This window comes from Nelumbo nucifera, chromosome 3 (assembly GCF_055504915.1).
Source record: "Nelumbo nucifera cultivar China Antique chromosome 3, China Antique-T2T, whole genome shotgun sequence".
In the NCBI taxonomy this organism is placed as follows: domain Eukaryota; kingdom Viridiplantae; phylum Streptophyta; class Magnoliopsida; order Proteales; family Nelumbonaceae; genus Nelumbo; species Nelumbo nucifera.
This window is the reverse complement of record NC_142651.1, coordinates 41,741,095-41,755,056: the sequence shown is the minus strand read 5'-3', so window position 1 is coordinate 41,755,056 and position 13,962 is coordinate 41,741,095. Positions and strand designations below refer to the sequence as shown.

The 13,962-nt window shown below is 36.4% G+C and overlaps 1 protein-coding gene across 1 annotated transcript; it reads right to left on the bottom strand.

Annotated features, from left to right (window-relative positions):
- Positions 1–6,510: 6,510 nt before the first annotated feature.
- Positions 6,511–8,179, bottom strand: LOC104603947 (arabinogalactan protein 41-like). The gene is made up of 2 exons (XM_010268128.3): positions 7,798–8,179; positions 6,511–7,014 (listed from the first exon to the last, which is right to left on the bottom strand). The coding sequence occupies exons 1-2, from the start codon at positions 7,913–7,915 to the stop codon at positions 6,911–6,913; spliced, it is 222 nt and encodes a 73-aa protein (XP_010266430.1). The 5' UTR covers positions 7,916–8,179; the 3' UTR covers positions 6,511–6,910.
- Positions 8,180–13,962: the final 5,783 nt, after the last annotated feature.

Below are 13,962 nucleotides of genomic sequence, written 5' to 3'. Positions count from 1 at the left end.
TTCTTTCATGATATTTCAATTTCCAACTCTTTCAAAGAATGGGTTGGCTTTGAATACGTACTTGCCTTGCCTGCCCTGAGCACGGTCAATAACCTTATGGCCCTGACACCAATTTTAAGCCCATTATGTCCATTATTGAACACTGACTGAGCCAAGCCTTCCACTAGTCTCACTAGGTCACTACCAGTATCCTGGATCTGCTGTTTGCCACATTGTATGTAGAATCCTACCATGTGTACAGAACACTGGCGTGATTGGTTAAGCATGGTGAAATGGTAGATCCCAACATTTTTTCTTTTTTTTTTTGTAATCGTAGACCTCAACATTGGGAGATTAAGCAAGGCCACACTTCAACACAGACCAGGATATTATTAGTTTATTACTCTGGGAAGACGGATGAAAGTTCCACTAAAAGGGCAGTCCAGTCCATGATGCTCCCACCAATGTGGGGTTTGGGGAGGGACAGATGTGCTCAGCTTTACCCCTGCAACAAATTTGGTAGCTTCTTTGGATCTTGGAGTTGCTACACACAAGACTTGCATGAGATGTTCCTGTAGTGTCTTGTGGTTAGGGTGTGATAGAGTCTTGTGGTTAGAAGATCTGAGCTCACTTCTTTGCTGTTACTGTGCTATAAATATTTTTTTTTTGGTATTGTACTGTGCTATAAGTCTATAACTGAAACCTCTTTTCTGGTTTTCTTTTTTATTCATAAAAAGTCAAAATAAAAAAAAAAAATACGTTGCTTTGTTTTAGATACTTTCAAACGAGTCCGGATCTGCAATACAGCGATTCTTGTACGATGTGTTGTGCAATCAATTAGATCCACTCATATGTCCAAAACTCGTGTCTCATCCCTTCTGTCAAGGGGCTAGTGGTCATCTGTCAGTTAACTATTTTTAATTGAAAAATTTTGAAAATAACCATTTTTTGAAATGAGAAAACAGTTGGTTTAGTTAATCTCATTAGTGTTTTTTATTAATTTAAAATTCAAATATTATTTCTTTATTTTGTGAAATACCGTTGAACCATCAATAGCGAAATTTATACTGCTGGAAGATTGGGGTACTTTTCTATTCCATAATAAAGACACTTGGCCTATTAAAGATAAAGCTTGCAAAACTTTGTTTGATAATACGAAGGATCGAAGTATCAATATTAGGTATCTTATCAGCTAGCTTGAATACGGATACAGATATAAATGCACTTTAATAATGTATAGTCATGAACGAAAGATATTACACACAACTCGTGGGATACAATTGTGGCATATCTCATATTCATGGCGATAGATACAGATACAATACATTTCATATCGAGAGTATCGTATCAATAACATTTCTCTCCAAATATTTTCTTTTCACCTAACATCACATGGTAAATGATGAAAAAACATTCTTCTTTTTTAAGGCAAAAGGAACCATTCAAAAGTCAAAACACAAGGATGCATCAATAACCCTTTGTACAGTAGCATACAAAAGAACGTTTACTAGTGGCTACTCTAGCCATAGCATGAGCCTTTTTTACAACATTTCTACATATGATCAAGAAGGGCTTGTTCACTCCACGTAATGTTTCCCATGGTTCCTTTAATCTTACAAAGAGCAGCTAAAGCATTAGAAAAAAGAACATCATGACAAAATTGACGGAGAGCAGCTTCTGTAAGCCCCTAACGATTGCCTGAAGTTCAGCTTCTATGGATAGGGTCTATTCAGAACTGAATAGAATCGACCTCAAACCAGCCTTGGACCAAATTCTTAGAACCGATTCCAATCCAGGTCGGTTCTAGGGTCTAGGGGTTTACCCTACTCAAACCAATCATGGTTGGCCTTGGTGGAATTTACCTTGAAACCAAACTAGCCTTGAAATAAACCCCAAAATATTTTTAGGGATGTGAAGATTTAAACCCAAGCACAGCACTCATGGTTAGACCTTGGAATTGACCCAGAACCACAATGGAGACATGAAGCTACTGTCTAACCGCCTGGTCAATCATGGAGACATGATTGTCAACCAGTCCCGGGTCTACCATGGAGACATGAAGCTACTGGATCAAGTTTAAGTCCTCTAAAGCATGGTTTTAAAAACCAGACCTGGGTGAAATGATCTAACCACCTGGTCTGATGCGAGTTTGGATCACCTACCAACAAAATGTGTTCCAACACCCTCCCAACGTGATCTGACACCACACATCTAATACATGACAGGTCTCACTTTTATGGTGGGTCACAGTATCATTGCAACATGCGTGGTGTCAGATCATGTTGGGAGGGTATTGGAACATGCTTTGTTGGCAGGTCATCCCATCACGTCTGATGCCGGGTCAGATGGTTTTGGGATCTAAAACCGGACCCAGATCCATGTCTGGTTCCCGGGTTGTTAACTGGTCTGACTGTCCAATTCGGTCCAGTTTTCAAAACCATGCTCTAAAGAGAACCTTATTTATGATGTCCCATATACCTCATAGGGTAGCTAAAATTTCTGCAAGGTATTCTTTTTTACTGTGTTTGTCACCATCGAAGTCAACATACCAATTTTCTATGAAATTGAAGTGGTTTTCAATTGTTAACCTCTTTGGATTTATACCCCAGTTGAGCTTGAAGCCAAACAGCTTTGGAGAAGCTGCAATAAAAAAGAGATGCAGTTGGGTTCCTCCACATTGTTACAGAAAGTGCATAAAGTGTCATTTCTTCTTCAAAAAGCTCCAGTTTGCTTGCTTGGTTTTAATCGCACTTAGATTATACTTTCAAGCAAAAATCTGGCATCTGAAAGGAGCTAGTAAAGACCATATCCTCGTCCAATTTGTTGACCTGCTAGAGCTTGTTCCATGTCTTGCAATGAATGTTCTATAGGCTGATTGAACAGAGAAGGAACCATTTTTGGACCATTCTACAATCTACATTATAGTATCCTCTTGAGTTGAAGAGTTTCTGGACACGTTGAGGATGTTATCCACGCTGGGAGCTTCAGAAAAAAAAAAATTATTTAATAGATGTCTATTCTAGATACCCTGATCAGTAATGAAATGAGACACTTTCAAATCTGTCACTTGTGTATTATTACAAATATTTGGTTTAAAAAGAGGTTTATTACTCACTGACCAAGGGATCCACGGATCAGTTATTGCATGGCTCTACCTCCTTCTCCTATTTTTCAATACAGCTCCTGTTCTTTATTTTGTAAGAGAAGAGACTATTTCATTTGAGATATCTTGAATGAATTTGTTTTGCCCATAGGTCATTATTTTTGTTCAAAAGCTTCCATATTTGCTTTGAGAATAGAGCCTTGTTCCTTGATTCACATGATCTGATTCCCAGTCCATTTTTTTAGTTTGCAGATAGACTTCCAGGACATCTTATGTCCGTAGGTATTTGATATAGATCCTTTTCACCAAAAATTTCTTTGCATCTTCTCCAGATTGTAGTTGTCATAAAAATAGCTTTCTCGATCAATGCCCTCGAGATCTGCCCGTTCGAACAGCCTTTACAGTCTTGCATCGAAAACATCTCCATACTTCTTTGCTTTATTTCATGGGGAGATATTCCCAATACAAGACTATAATGGCTGTTGGAATGCCCTCGAGATCAACCTTAGATACATGGTTAAGCTTATGTTATAACCTATAACATTTAAAATTTTAATCTTATTTCGATAAAAAAAAAGTTTTTTAAAAGATAATCCAAAGTTCTTTATTATTTCTTTATCATTTTTTTTCTTAGATTCTTAATCCAATAGAGTTGAACAAGTCAACTAGATGGTTGGACTGCTTGATATAACAACATGGTGCGTACCTATTCACACAAAAAGATTCATGAATTGTAACAACATTTTCAAACATGTTATTGAATAAAGTAGTCAGATTGACCCATCACCTGACCAGGTTTCTAGCCTTATAGGTCTATTTATCCCCCAAAAAACTAATGACTAAATTTGTTGATTTGATTAATGACAAAGTAATTGGCCAATTGAACCACTGAACCATTTGACCTTTATAATTGGTCACTCGTTTGACATTAATTATCTTTTTCAATTATTTTAATTCATTTCCATAAATAACAATAATTCTCATTTGTCATATTTTTTTAATATGATGGATATATAATGTTGGATATTCATGCCCCCTTTTGCAAATTTCTACATTTATTTTGTACTTTTACATTTTTATCTATTTTTATATTTTATTATTTAATTTATTATGTCATGGGTTGAAGCGTTTGACCTATATATTTGAATCACTAGTGCCACCCAAAGGAAAGGTGGTTCCATTTATGAGTATTTTTAAAACATTGGTTATAGAATGGAAGCTTAAAGCCATAAGATTGGAAGAAAGCTTCAATTAACTTCCTATTTTTTGTCTATTTTGAGCTTAACTTTCACAGAACTTTGGCTTTCAAAGAAAATCTTACCAAACTATAAATGATCTTTCTTGAGCTTTATGGCTTTCAGAAGCCCAGTCATAGCCTAACCAAACAGGGTTTAAATTGAGGTAAAGTTGTTTTCTAAAAGGGTTCGACTATGATATGGAAAAAATATGATATCTGAAAATTTTCTGACCAATCAATTAGAATCATAAACGTGGTAGTCAATCAGGTGTTATTTATCAAAATTCATGGGTGAGTTTTGATTGATCAAAACTCTTCCCATACCATATCTTTTCCACATCATAGATTTTCCCTTTCTAAAAAGAGCTTAGATCTCCTACCCACAAACTGTTCTCACATCCCTACCCTAAGCTAGACACTACAGATGCACATTAGGAATATGTCCATTGTCATTCATGAAGAGATGTTCCCAATACATAGTGGTAGTGTGTAGTTGACAGAGACGTGGTCAAAAGTTTGTGGGTAGGAGATCTAAAGTGTTCCAAAAATATGGTTTGGCTTAACAGAATGACCTTCAAAGGCACTAACTACCACAAGGATGACATAAAGGAACTCGAATTCACCATGTTTTGTGTTAGACATTTGTTAGGTTGGGGTGGGGTTATGGTCAAGGTTCAAAATATTTGTAATCATATATCATATTTGAAAGTATGGATGCCAATATAGATACACTTTGGATATGCATGAATACAATGAAAGATATGAATCCACTTGAATGTATGAAGAAACTCTTATAAGATCTCATAAATCAATAGCACTATTACACTAAATCTAAAGTTGAAATAACTATAAATAAGGTATAAACACATAAGAAACACACATTTTAATAGTTTATATAAAGAGATATATTACACTTAACAATACCAAGAGTTTAGAACATGTAAATATTATACAATAACTTTACTATAAATAGTGCAGCAAACAATTTCTGAGATTCTAATCTACCAAAAATTCATTATAAGACACATAAAAGTGTAGTAGATCAATGAATTTGGAATATATAATTATTTATTTTTCTTAAAATATTAAAAAAATATTTTTGACATAAATTATTCATAGATCAATGCGCTTTAGTAGATCATTGATGAATCGTATTATAGGTTTTTTTCTTGCATTAAAAAACAATTATTTTTTTTTATAATTTTCATATTTTTTTGTGGCGGTTTATATGTCCGCAACATAGACAAAAGAAGTGGGCTTCCAGGCAAATCATTCATAGATAAGACGTGAATGGCCCACAAATCATATTCCCTTTTCGTTGGGCAAATTCCACACTCAGAAGAATGACTCTTTTGTATCAAAACGGCATGGAAGGCCCCGTGAATTTAAACTTACTCCAAAGAAGCCACATTCTCTAATTGAAATGAATTACGGTACACTCGGTACCATACCTTTTATATTATATACCTTATATTAAGACCAGCATAGACCCCGTCCATGATGATGATTAATACAAATTGCCATTTCCAGTTTTCCACCTCAAAATTGATGTTTTTCACACATTTATTTTTCTAACTAAAATGACAAACATGTATAATGGCAATACATATAACTAAAAGTCATCCATAGAAGTGACCAAACTAGAAAGAATTAACTATCGATCCTTTGAAAAAGCTGACCGTGCATACAATGCAATGGAAGTATTCATCTTGAAAGATGCCATGAAAGGGTTTCGTTTTACTTCCACAAAAGGCAATGGGTCCTCAATGGGTGATCTGGTTGTCAGAGACTGATAGTAGTAGTTTATTGAGGACTGGGAATGAAATTGCCATCGTTTATGTCTGGCGAATGGTGGTATTTTAGTTTGTTTTGGTCATGGGCTGTTTGTAATATTTTGAACTCTACATATTTATATTTGTATTTGTATTCCTTCCAAACTGAGCGGAAGCTTCATGTGCATGTGCATGACAAATTTGGCATGGGTGTCGTGTAAAAATGTAATCATAATCAATAGTGTCTTTAATAAAAAGACAAACAAGGAACTAATTGTAATTGGGTAGCGTGGTGACATGTCTCACGTACTTGCAGAAAAGCCCCCAGAGAGCCCCAGGCTGTTTTTTTCCCTTATAAATGGACCAATAATCCTTTGCTTTCAACTAGGACTAGTTTATAAACCGCAAAGGACAGGAAATGAGTGAAGCAACAGATGAAATTAAATAAATAGTCTGAATTTAACAAAAAGAAAGAAAAGAGCTAATCAGAAAAAAAGATGAAGAAAGAATATGTCAAACAAAAGTGAATACAAAAGAGAAGACATGAATGGAAAAGAAAAGAAGAAGGGACCAAGGAAAGAGAAATCTTTCTCCTACACGGCAACAACACTAACTCAACTCTCCCCCAAGCACATTACACCAACCCAAATCCAAAAGAAATATGTCAACCATCACCATCAGATCAACCACCCAGAGACTATCATCATCATTTGTATTCTTATGATTACAACACCATCCACCTACTTTGCTCTCTCCATCTTCTGTATAGTAGAGTAGCACCCCCTCCATCCTCTTATCTTTGATGATTGATCAACACATTCAGAAGAAATTGTAAGAGGATGCGTCCAATGGGTGGATGAGGTATGTCAGCACTAGCGCCACCAACATCAGCACGTATGCAATCCCTTGATCGATTGATGTTCCTGTGTATCGAAACACAACCACGTCCATCACCATCTATTCTATAGCAATAAAGACAACCAAAGAATTCAAACAATGGAAAAAGGATTTTTTTTTTATATTTTCTTTCTTTTTTTTTGTCGTGGAGTCGTGGAGAGGAGGAATTTGAGTACCAAGCAAAAGAAAAAAAATTCATGATTGACCGCTGAAAATGATCAACAGAGCAAAGACGCAAGATAAAATACTAATAAAGTAGTGGAATGTTGAACAAAGATACATTCAAATGACCTTACACAGATCTAGAAAATAACAAGATGGTTAAATGTTGGAGATCAAAAAGATTAAAGACATTTCAAAGCCACAACCCTCAAGAGGAGGAAATGAAATGAGAGCAAATGCCGAAAACTAAAATAGATTTCAAAGGATGAATGAAAAGCAACTTTCTTTTAATAGAAAGAAGAGAGCAAATTGGAGATCTGTAGCGAAAAACACCGGATAAATGGAAGCAAGATTTTTAACAGTGAAGCCTAGAATAGGGAGAAAATTTTTGTGAAGTTAACAGGAAAGAACAGTAACGACCGTCTCATGCAGATGAAACACAGTACATTGATAGTTATTCGAACTCATGGACCAAAAACACCGGATGCTCCATTTCACAGCAACGTGATGATAAAGAAGACAAATTCCATATACACATAGAAGTAAACAATGAGAATCATCAACAAAGAAAATCTACCGAAAATATGATGTTACGAAAAGATTAAAAAAATGAAATGGGAACCAAAAAACGGAAACAAAAAATGTACCGTCGCTTGTAGGAGCGGGAGCAGGAGCCACGGATTGAGCCTGGACGGCAGGTAAGGCAACGGCGAAAATGAGAGCGACGATGGCCACTACTCCGAAAGAAACCCTAGAAACAGCCATTTTTCCCTAGTTATCTGTTCTGCTGTTCGTACGAAACCCTGGAGATCTCTCTCTCTCTCTCTCTCTCTCTGCGAACTCTCTTTCGCAAAGGAAGGGAAGAAATCGAGTAGGGAAGCTTGAAATCTCTGTAAATCGGCTCCGGAGAGCCGCAGAGAGAGAAGACGAGACGGAGGAAGAAGAGGAAAAAAAGAACCACAGAAGAAAGGGTATGAGGCAGGGAAGCGATGATATATATAGAAAGAGAGAGTGTGTGTGTGTGAAGGATAGAGCAAGAGAGCCTTGGGACGTCCATGGATGTGTCGTTTTATACTGGTCAGTGGTGACGTAGTACTCTCTCTCTCTCTCCTCGTCGTCGTCTTTTACGAGACGAGAAGGCAGAGAGACAAAACCGGCGTGCCACTAAGCGGCCGGTCCTCTTCTTGTGGGGCCCGCCCCGCGTGTCTCGCTTCCCGACCCCCACCCCCACCCTGCAAGTCTGTAATATGTAACCCCACCTCCCATGTGATCGTCCTGTTTATTCCCCGCTACGATCGCCACACTCTCTGTCGGCCCAGTTGCTGCCAGCTGGTGCCTCCTTATGCTCCCACGTGGCACTGTCTAATTGGCCTTCTCTACAGATTTCCCCCCTTCTCCCTCTCATTGAATGTGTCTTCTGTCTGCTCCGTGCTCCCCCTCCCTCTCAGGCTCTCTCACCCATTCTTTGAGGAAGCATGGTGTGGTTAATATTACTTTGACATCGATGCCCCTGTCTTTTATTGTTATTACGCTTCATAATGGTGAATGAAGTGCACTGCACACTATTAAGGGTTGTTTAATTAATAACAAAGGCCTATTACAGGCAGATTACCTGTACTCGAGGGCTGTTTTATTAATAATAACGCCCCACGTCAGCCATGTGCCAAAGTGAGATATGGGACCATGTACAATGGATTGAGCAATCTATCACAATTAACGTGTCACTGTTCCCCACACATGAAGCCCACGAGAGACCAACCCAAACACTAGCGTGTCCACTTGTTCCCATGGCCCATCTCCCCCGTGCTTCGGGAATATCTTCCCTGTGTCATGGGTAGATGTTCCATTTGGAACAGTTCCAAACTTACATAAGCATGGTTTTGAAAACCGAACGGTTGGACCGGTTGACCCATTAACCAGTTAGTAACTGGTTCCATTTCACCTTAAAATCCCTTTTGGCCCAAAACCATTAATTTGGTTAATGATTTATTGATCGGAGTGATTGAACCTTCAATCCGGCAGCCCGAATAATGGTTTTTATCCATTTTTATTTTATTTATTTTTTATTTTCTTTTAAATTAGAATGAGCCATCCATTCAAATCGGATGGTCAGACTGTTCGGCTCAAAAACCAGCCCCCAGAACAGTTTCGTGTCCAGCCCAATTTTTAAAACCTTGCACATACGGAATGGACTGTGGGGCGCATGTGAAGAGTGCTGTGTGGAAAGCCCATCCCGTCTCTTGTGAGATATCTAAGTGGTCATGGGACATATTCATTTGATGGCTGAAATGGAGCATTATAGTTGATTAGCATCCCCTAATAATCAATTAGGATCTGCTTTTCACAGAGCTCTCCTTATATCGACCTTACAGTCGCACCTCACGAATTAATATCTGCTTCTCACATTGCGCTTCTTATATATCTCGACTTTACAGATACACTCTACCATCTATTACGAATATCTCTCATAAATAATAACATATATACAATTGTACAAGCATGGGAGATGTTTTCAATATATGACTGATACATGCTGTGAAATGAAAATCCGGACTCTCCCATAACACAAAAAGTACAGTTATAGTTATTGATTTGAATTATTCACGTCCACAGGTTGTGGGGAGTCTCAAGCCTGGATCTATTATTTGCCAGTGTATAATAAACAGGTTACATAACCACCAATTTTACGAGTTCAGATCTGCGCCCCACAATACATCCACCATGTATTGAGAATATTTTCCGATGTGATCAATTTTGTTACTATCATGGGAGATGTTGGACATTGTGGGGCGCAAATGTAAACTCCAATTTTACACGGCTTTGAAAGGGCAGTTTGACCGTTTGAGTTTGCTCATCAGGCGTCGGGCAATAAACAAGAAGGGCAGTAATTCCGAAGGAATCTACTTAAACTTGATTCCGAACTTATTAATATTTTAATTCAAATTGAATTAAATAAGTAGGTCAAAATATTATTAAAAATAGCTTCCATAAGACTCAAAGCCAAAGCATACGAGACTTTAACTGATATTTAATTATTTATTTAAAGCAATCAACTTTAATAAAATGCATATAAAGGCAATATTGTTTATTGTTGGAAAGGGTGGAGGATCAAGAGATTCATGATGACCAACCAATAATCTGATCAGATTTTTCAAAGAGGGACGATTGAGAGGCTTATAGTAAATTGAAAGTGACGGAGTGTGAGTTGTGATTTGCTTGATATTCCTTGTTTGGCGTTCAATTTATGTAAAATGGCGATACCGATGGTCGATGGACACTGTGTCTGTGTCCAATCTGGTCCAAGTCCGAGTCTCCGACCAAAGCTTGTGAGAGGTCAAGCATGTGCAGGCGTTCCAATTGAGGCTGGGGGACCATCAAATGGCAACGGGCAGCTGATCGAGCTGAAATTTCGACGTTCGAAAAGTTTGAAATTCCCAAATAAAACGTTGGACTTCAACGTTCTCGTAACGGTTTCCTGCATTTAAATTCAGCAAAAGGCCAAAGGGGTGTCTCCTACACGCAACACTGCAACAGCAACAGATGGCGGTTCTACAGTTCTGCTGATCTAGCTAGTAGCTAGCAGCAGCAAGGTTTGCTGGATTTATATAAAAACTAATAATTGCCTGCATTTTAAATTCCCTCCAACCAATTTTTCTTTCTTTGTTTGTTTTTAGCCTTTTACGGTTGTCTCTGTAATCTCAGTACAGGAGAGAAAAAAAGAAGCTATCATTAATTTATTATTGTGAAGCTATGTACCCTGTCGAAATTATCTCCAGAATGAAGACAAAAAACCTGGAAAGTTTTTTATGAAGGCTTGTTCTTCTTTGCCAAACCTAAATGGGAAGAGAGATGGTCATCGATTTAGAGGAGCAACCGAGATTGGCCCACCAGGTGATCGATATATTGCAGATTCAATCAATGGTAGGTGGTAGGCTGGTAGCTTGTCCATTTGGTCCTCTAGCTATCTCCCTCTCGGAGCTGGCAAGTGCCAAGTTGCGGTAGTGGTTAAGGTTGAACTGACCTCTTTCTCTTCATAGCTATAGAAGACATTTTCAATTCAAAATTCAAGCTCAAATTGCCTGGAAATTCTAAGGTTTTTTCGGTTTGGAATTAGATTGATAAAATAATGAAAATTAATAGCTTAAAATATAAAACTAGAGGAGAAGAAATTGAACAAAATGGAAAGGGAGATAGTTAGTTATGAAGTATTAAGGTATTCTGAGTGCAATGAATTAAATATTTTCAGGGATTACCTGTTACCACCCTATTTATTTATAGACTTAAGCTGTATTGTGTTTGGTTTGAAAGTAAAGGTAGGGAAAGGTTCAAACCATATTAAACCAAAATAAGGTTTTATTTATTTATTCATTTTCATGTTGTAGTAATACTTCTATGAGACATGTATATATATGTTTGGAGCATGAAGGATTTTAAAACCGGACTGGACAGGGAACCATTCTGAAGATCAATTCCCAAGTCGAAGGGTTTGATCGTCCAATTCGAACAGATGACATGTTCTAACTTAAAAAATAAAATAAAAGTAAATAAATAATGAGCAATAACCATTGTTAGGTCGATGGTTGAATGGTTCAACGGTTTGACCGCCTAGGCCAATGGATCGCTGACCAAATCAATGGTTTTGACCAAAAAGTGGTTTTAGGGTAAAACAGAACCAGTTACCTAACCAGTTTTTTATTTTTCTGGTATGACCGTTTGGTCCGGTTTTGAAAACCATGTGGAGCATAGTGGTTACCTTTGAGTGAGATCTATTGCTTTTTTTTACATGCTTCAAGGTAGGGGCTGCTCACGGTTCAGTAAACCGAACTGTGAGCCTATTTTTGAAACCGAACTAGTATTGTTGATTTCTACAAAACTAGTAACTGAAACTGAATGGAAGTCGATCGATTAACCGGTTGACCGGTTTGATTAACCGTCAGTTCGGTTCGTCAATTTTTTGTTTTTTAATTTACAATTATATATTATAAAAATATATAAAATATTATATATGAAATAATAAATAATATATTTTATATTATAAATATATATATATATACATATATTTACATATAACGCATATTTATTAATTTATAATATATAGAAAATATAATATATATATATAATATACATAAAATCAATGTTTTAAAAAGTGACCCAAAACCAAAACCATTCTAGCCATCGGTTTCTGGGTTGACAATTCAACCGTCTGGTCCAAACAGATGGCCCGTTCTGACAAAATAAATTAAAAAATAATTAAAATTTAAAAACAGTAAAAAACTGTTGAACGGGACCGATAATTCAATCACCCAGATCAACGAATCATTGACCGATTCAATAGTTTTTGGCCAGAAACCGGATTTGAGGTAAAATAAAACTAATAGCTTGAACGATTCCTAGGCCAAATGGTCCAACCATTCAAAGCAATATATACCCCAATTGGTTTGATAAACTGTCAGTTTTCTAGAAATACCACAAAATAAAACTAATAGCTTGAACGATTCCTAGGCCAAATGGTCCAACCATTCAAAGCAATATATACCCCAATTGGTTTGATAAACTGTCAGTTTTCAAGAAATACCACACCAACCAATTCGATTTTTCGGTTGGTTTGGTATCTAACAGATCCCACCACAAGGAGTATGTAGCAACGGACTCCTGCTTTAATGAAGTATAATTGATTGGTAATCGGTTAAAATCCAATAAAAGAATGAGCCAGCAGTGCCACTTTTCAAAGGTGAAATGGTGTGGAAGGTGCCGGGGAATCATTATGAACTGCTATGCGTGGATTGTCACAAGGGGTGTTATGTAGGGATCCTCACCCCACCCACAAGGCAACCCCTATGTACAGTGTTTGTGTGGGCTAATTGGTAACAAGGATCAGAACCCACTGGATGCCTGTATCTCACAACGAACCTTCAACTTTCTTTATCATATAGATTTAGTACAATAATTTTAGATCATGATGTCTTGCTCCCTACAATCATCTTTATGACCAAGTCCAACTATATCTATCTATCTATTTATCTCTCTCTCTATATGAACCAGACCCACTTGCTAATTACTCTCGACCGTAGCGGTAGAAAGTATTAGTCATATATAGTTGTATTCATTAGGCTCAGTTTGGAAGAGGTATAATTATAAATATATACAGTTTAAATCTATCTATACCTATACTACTTATAAAAGTGTGAATGACGAGGTATTGGCTTCTTAAAATTTTCTTTATTGCAATATCCCTCCTCTTGAATTTAATTCATCTCCGCAAAAAATGTAATTAAAAGAATACCATCAAATACATTCAATTACCTTTCATTAAGTCTCGCAATTAAGTCATTAAATAAATAACATTCTCTCTCATTGAATCCAACATTTATACTTTTATTTAACATCATTAGATTCCACTAATAAATTCATACACAATAATTATTAATAGAATGAAATTTTACATTTTTAAAATAAAACATAGAAATGAAATTATATTTTTCATCTAGGCAGTGGGTAAGTAGTTCAACCATTTGGGCCAAATGGATTATTTCATCATATCATAAATAAATAATATAAATTTAGAAATATAAAAAATACTTTTGTTTATCATCATTAAATTCCACTAATAAATCCATACACAATAATTATTAATAGAATGAAATTTTATATTTTTAAAATAAACCTAGAAATGAAATCATATTTTCCATCTAAGTCGTGGGTAAGTACTTCAACCATTTGGGTCAAATGGATAATTTCATGATGTCATAAATAAATAATACAAACTTAGAAATATAAGAGATACAAAAATATAGAAAAAAAAGAAACTTTGA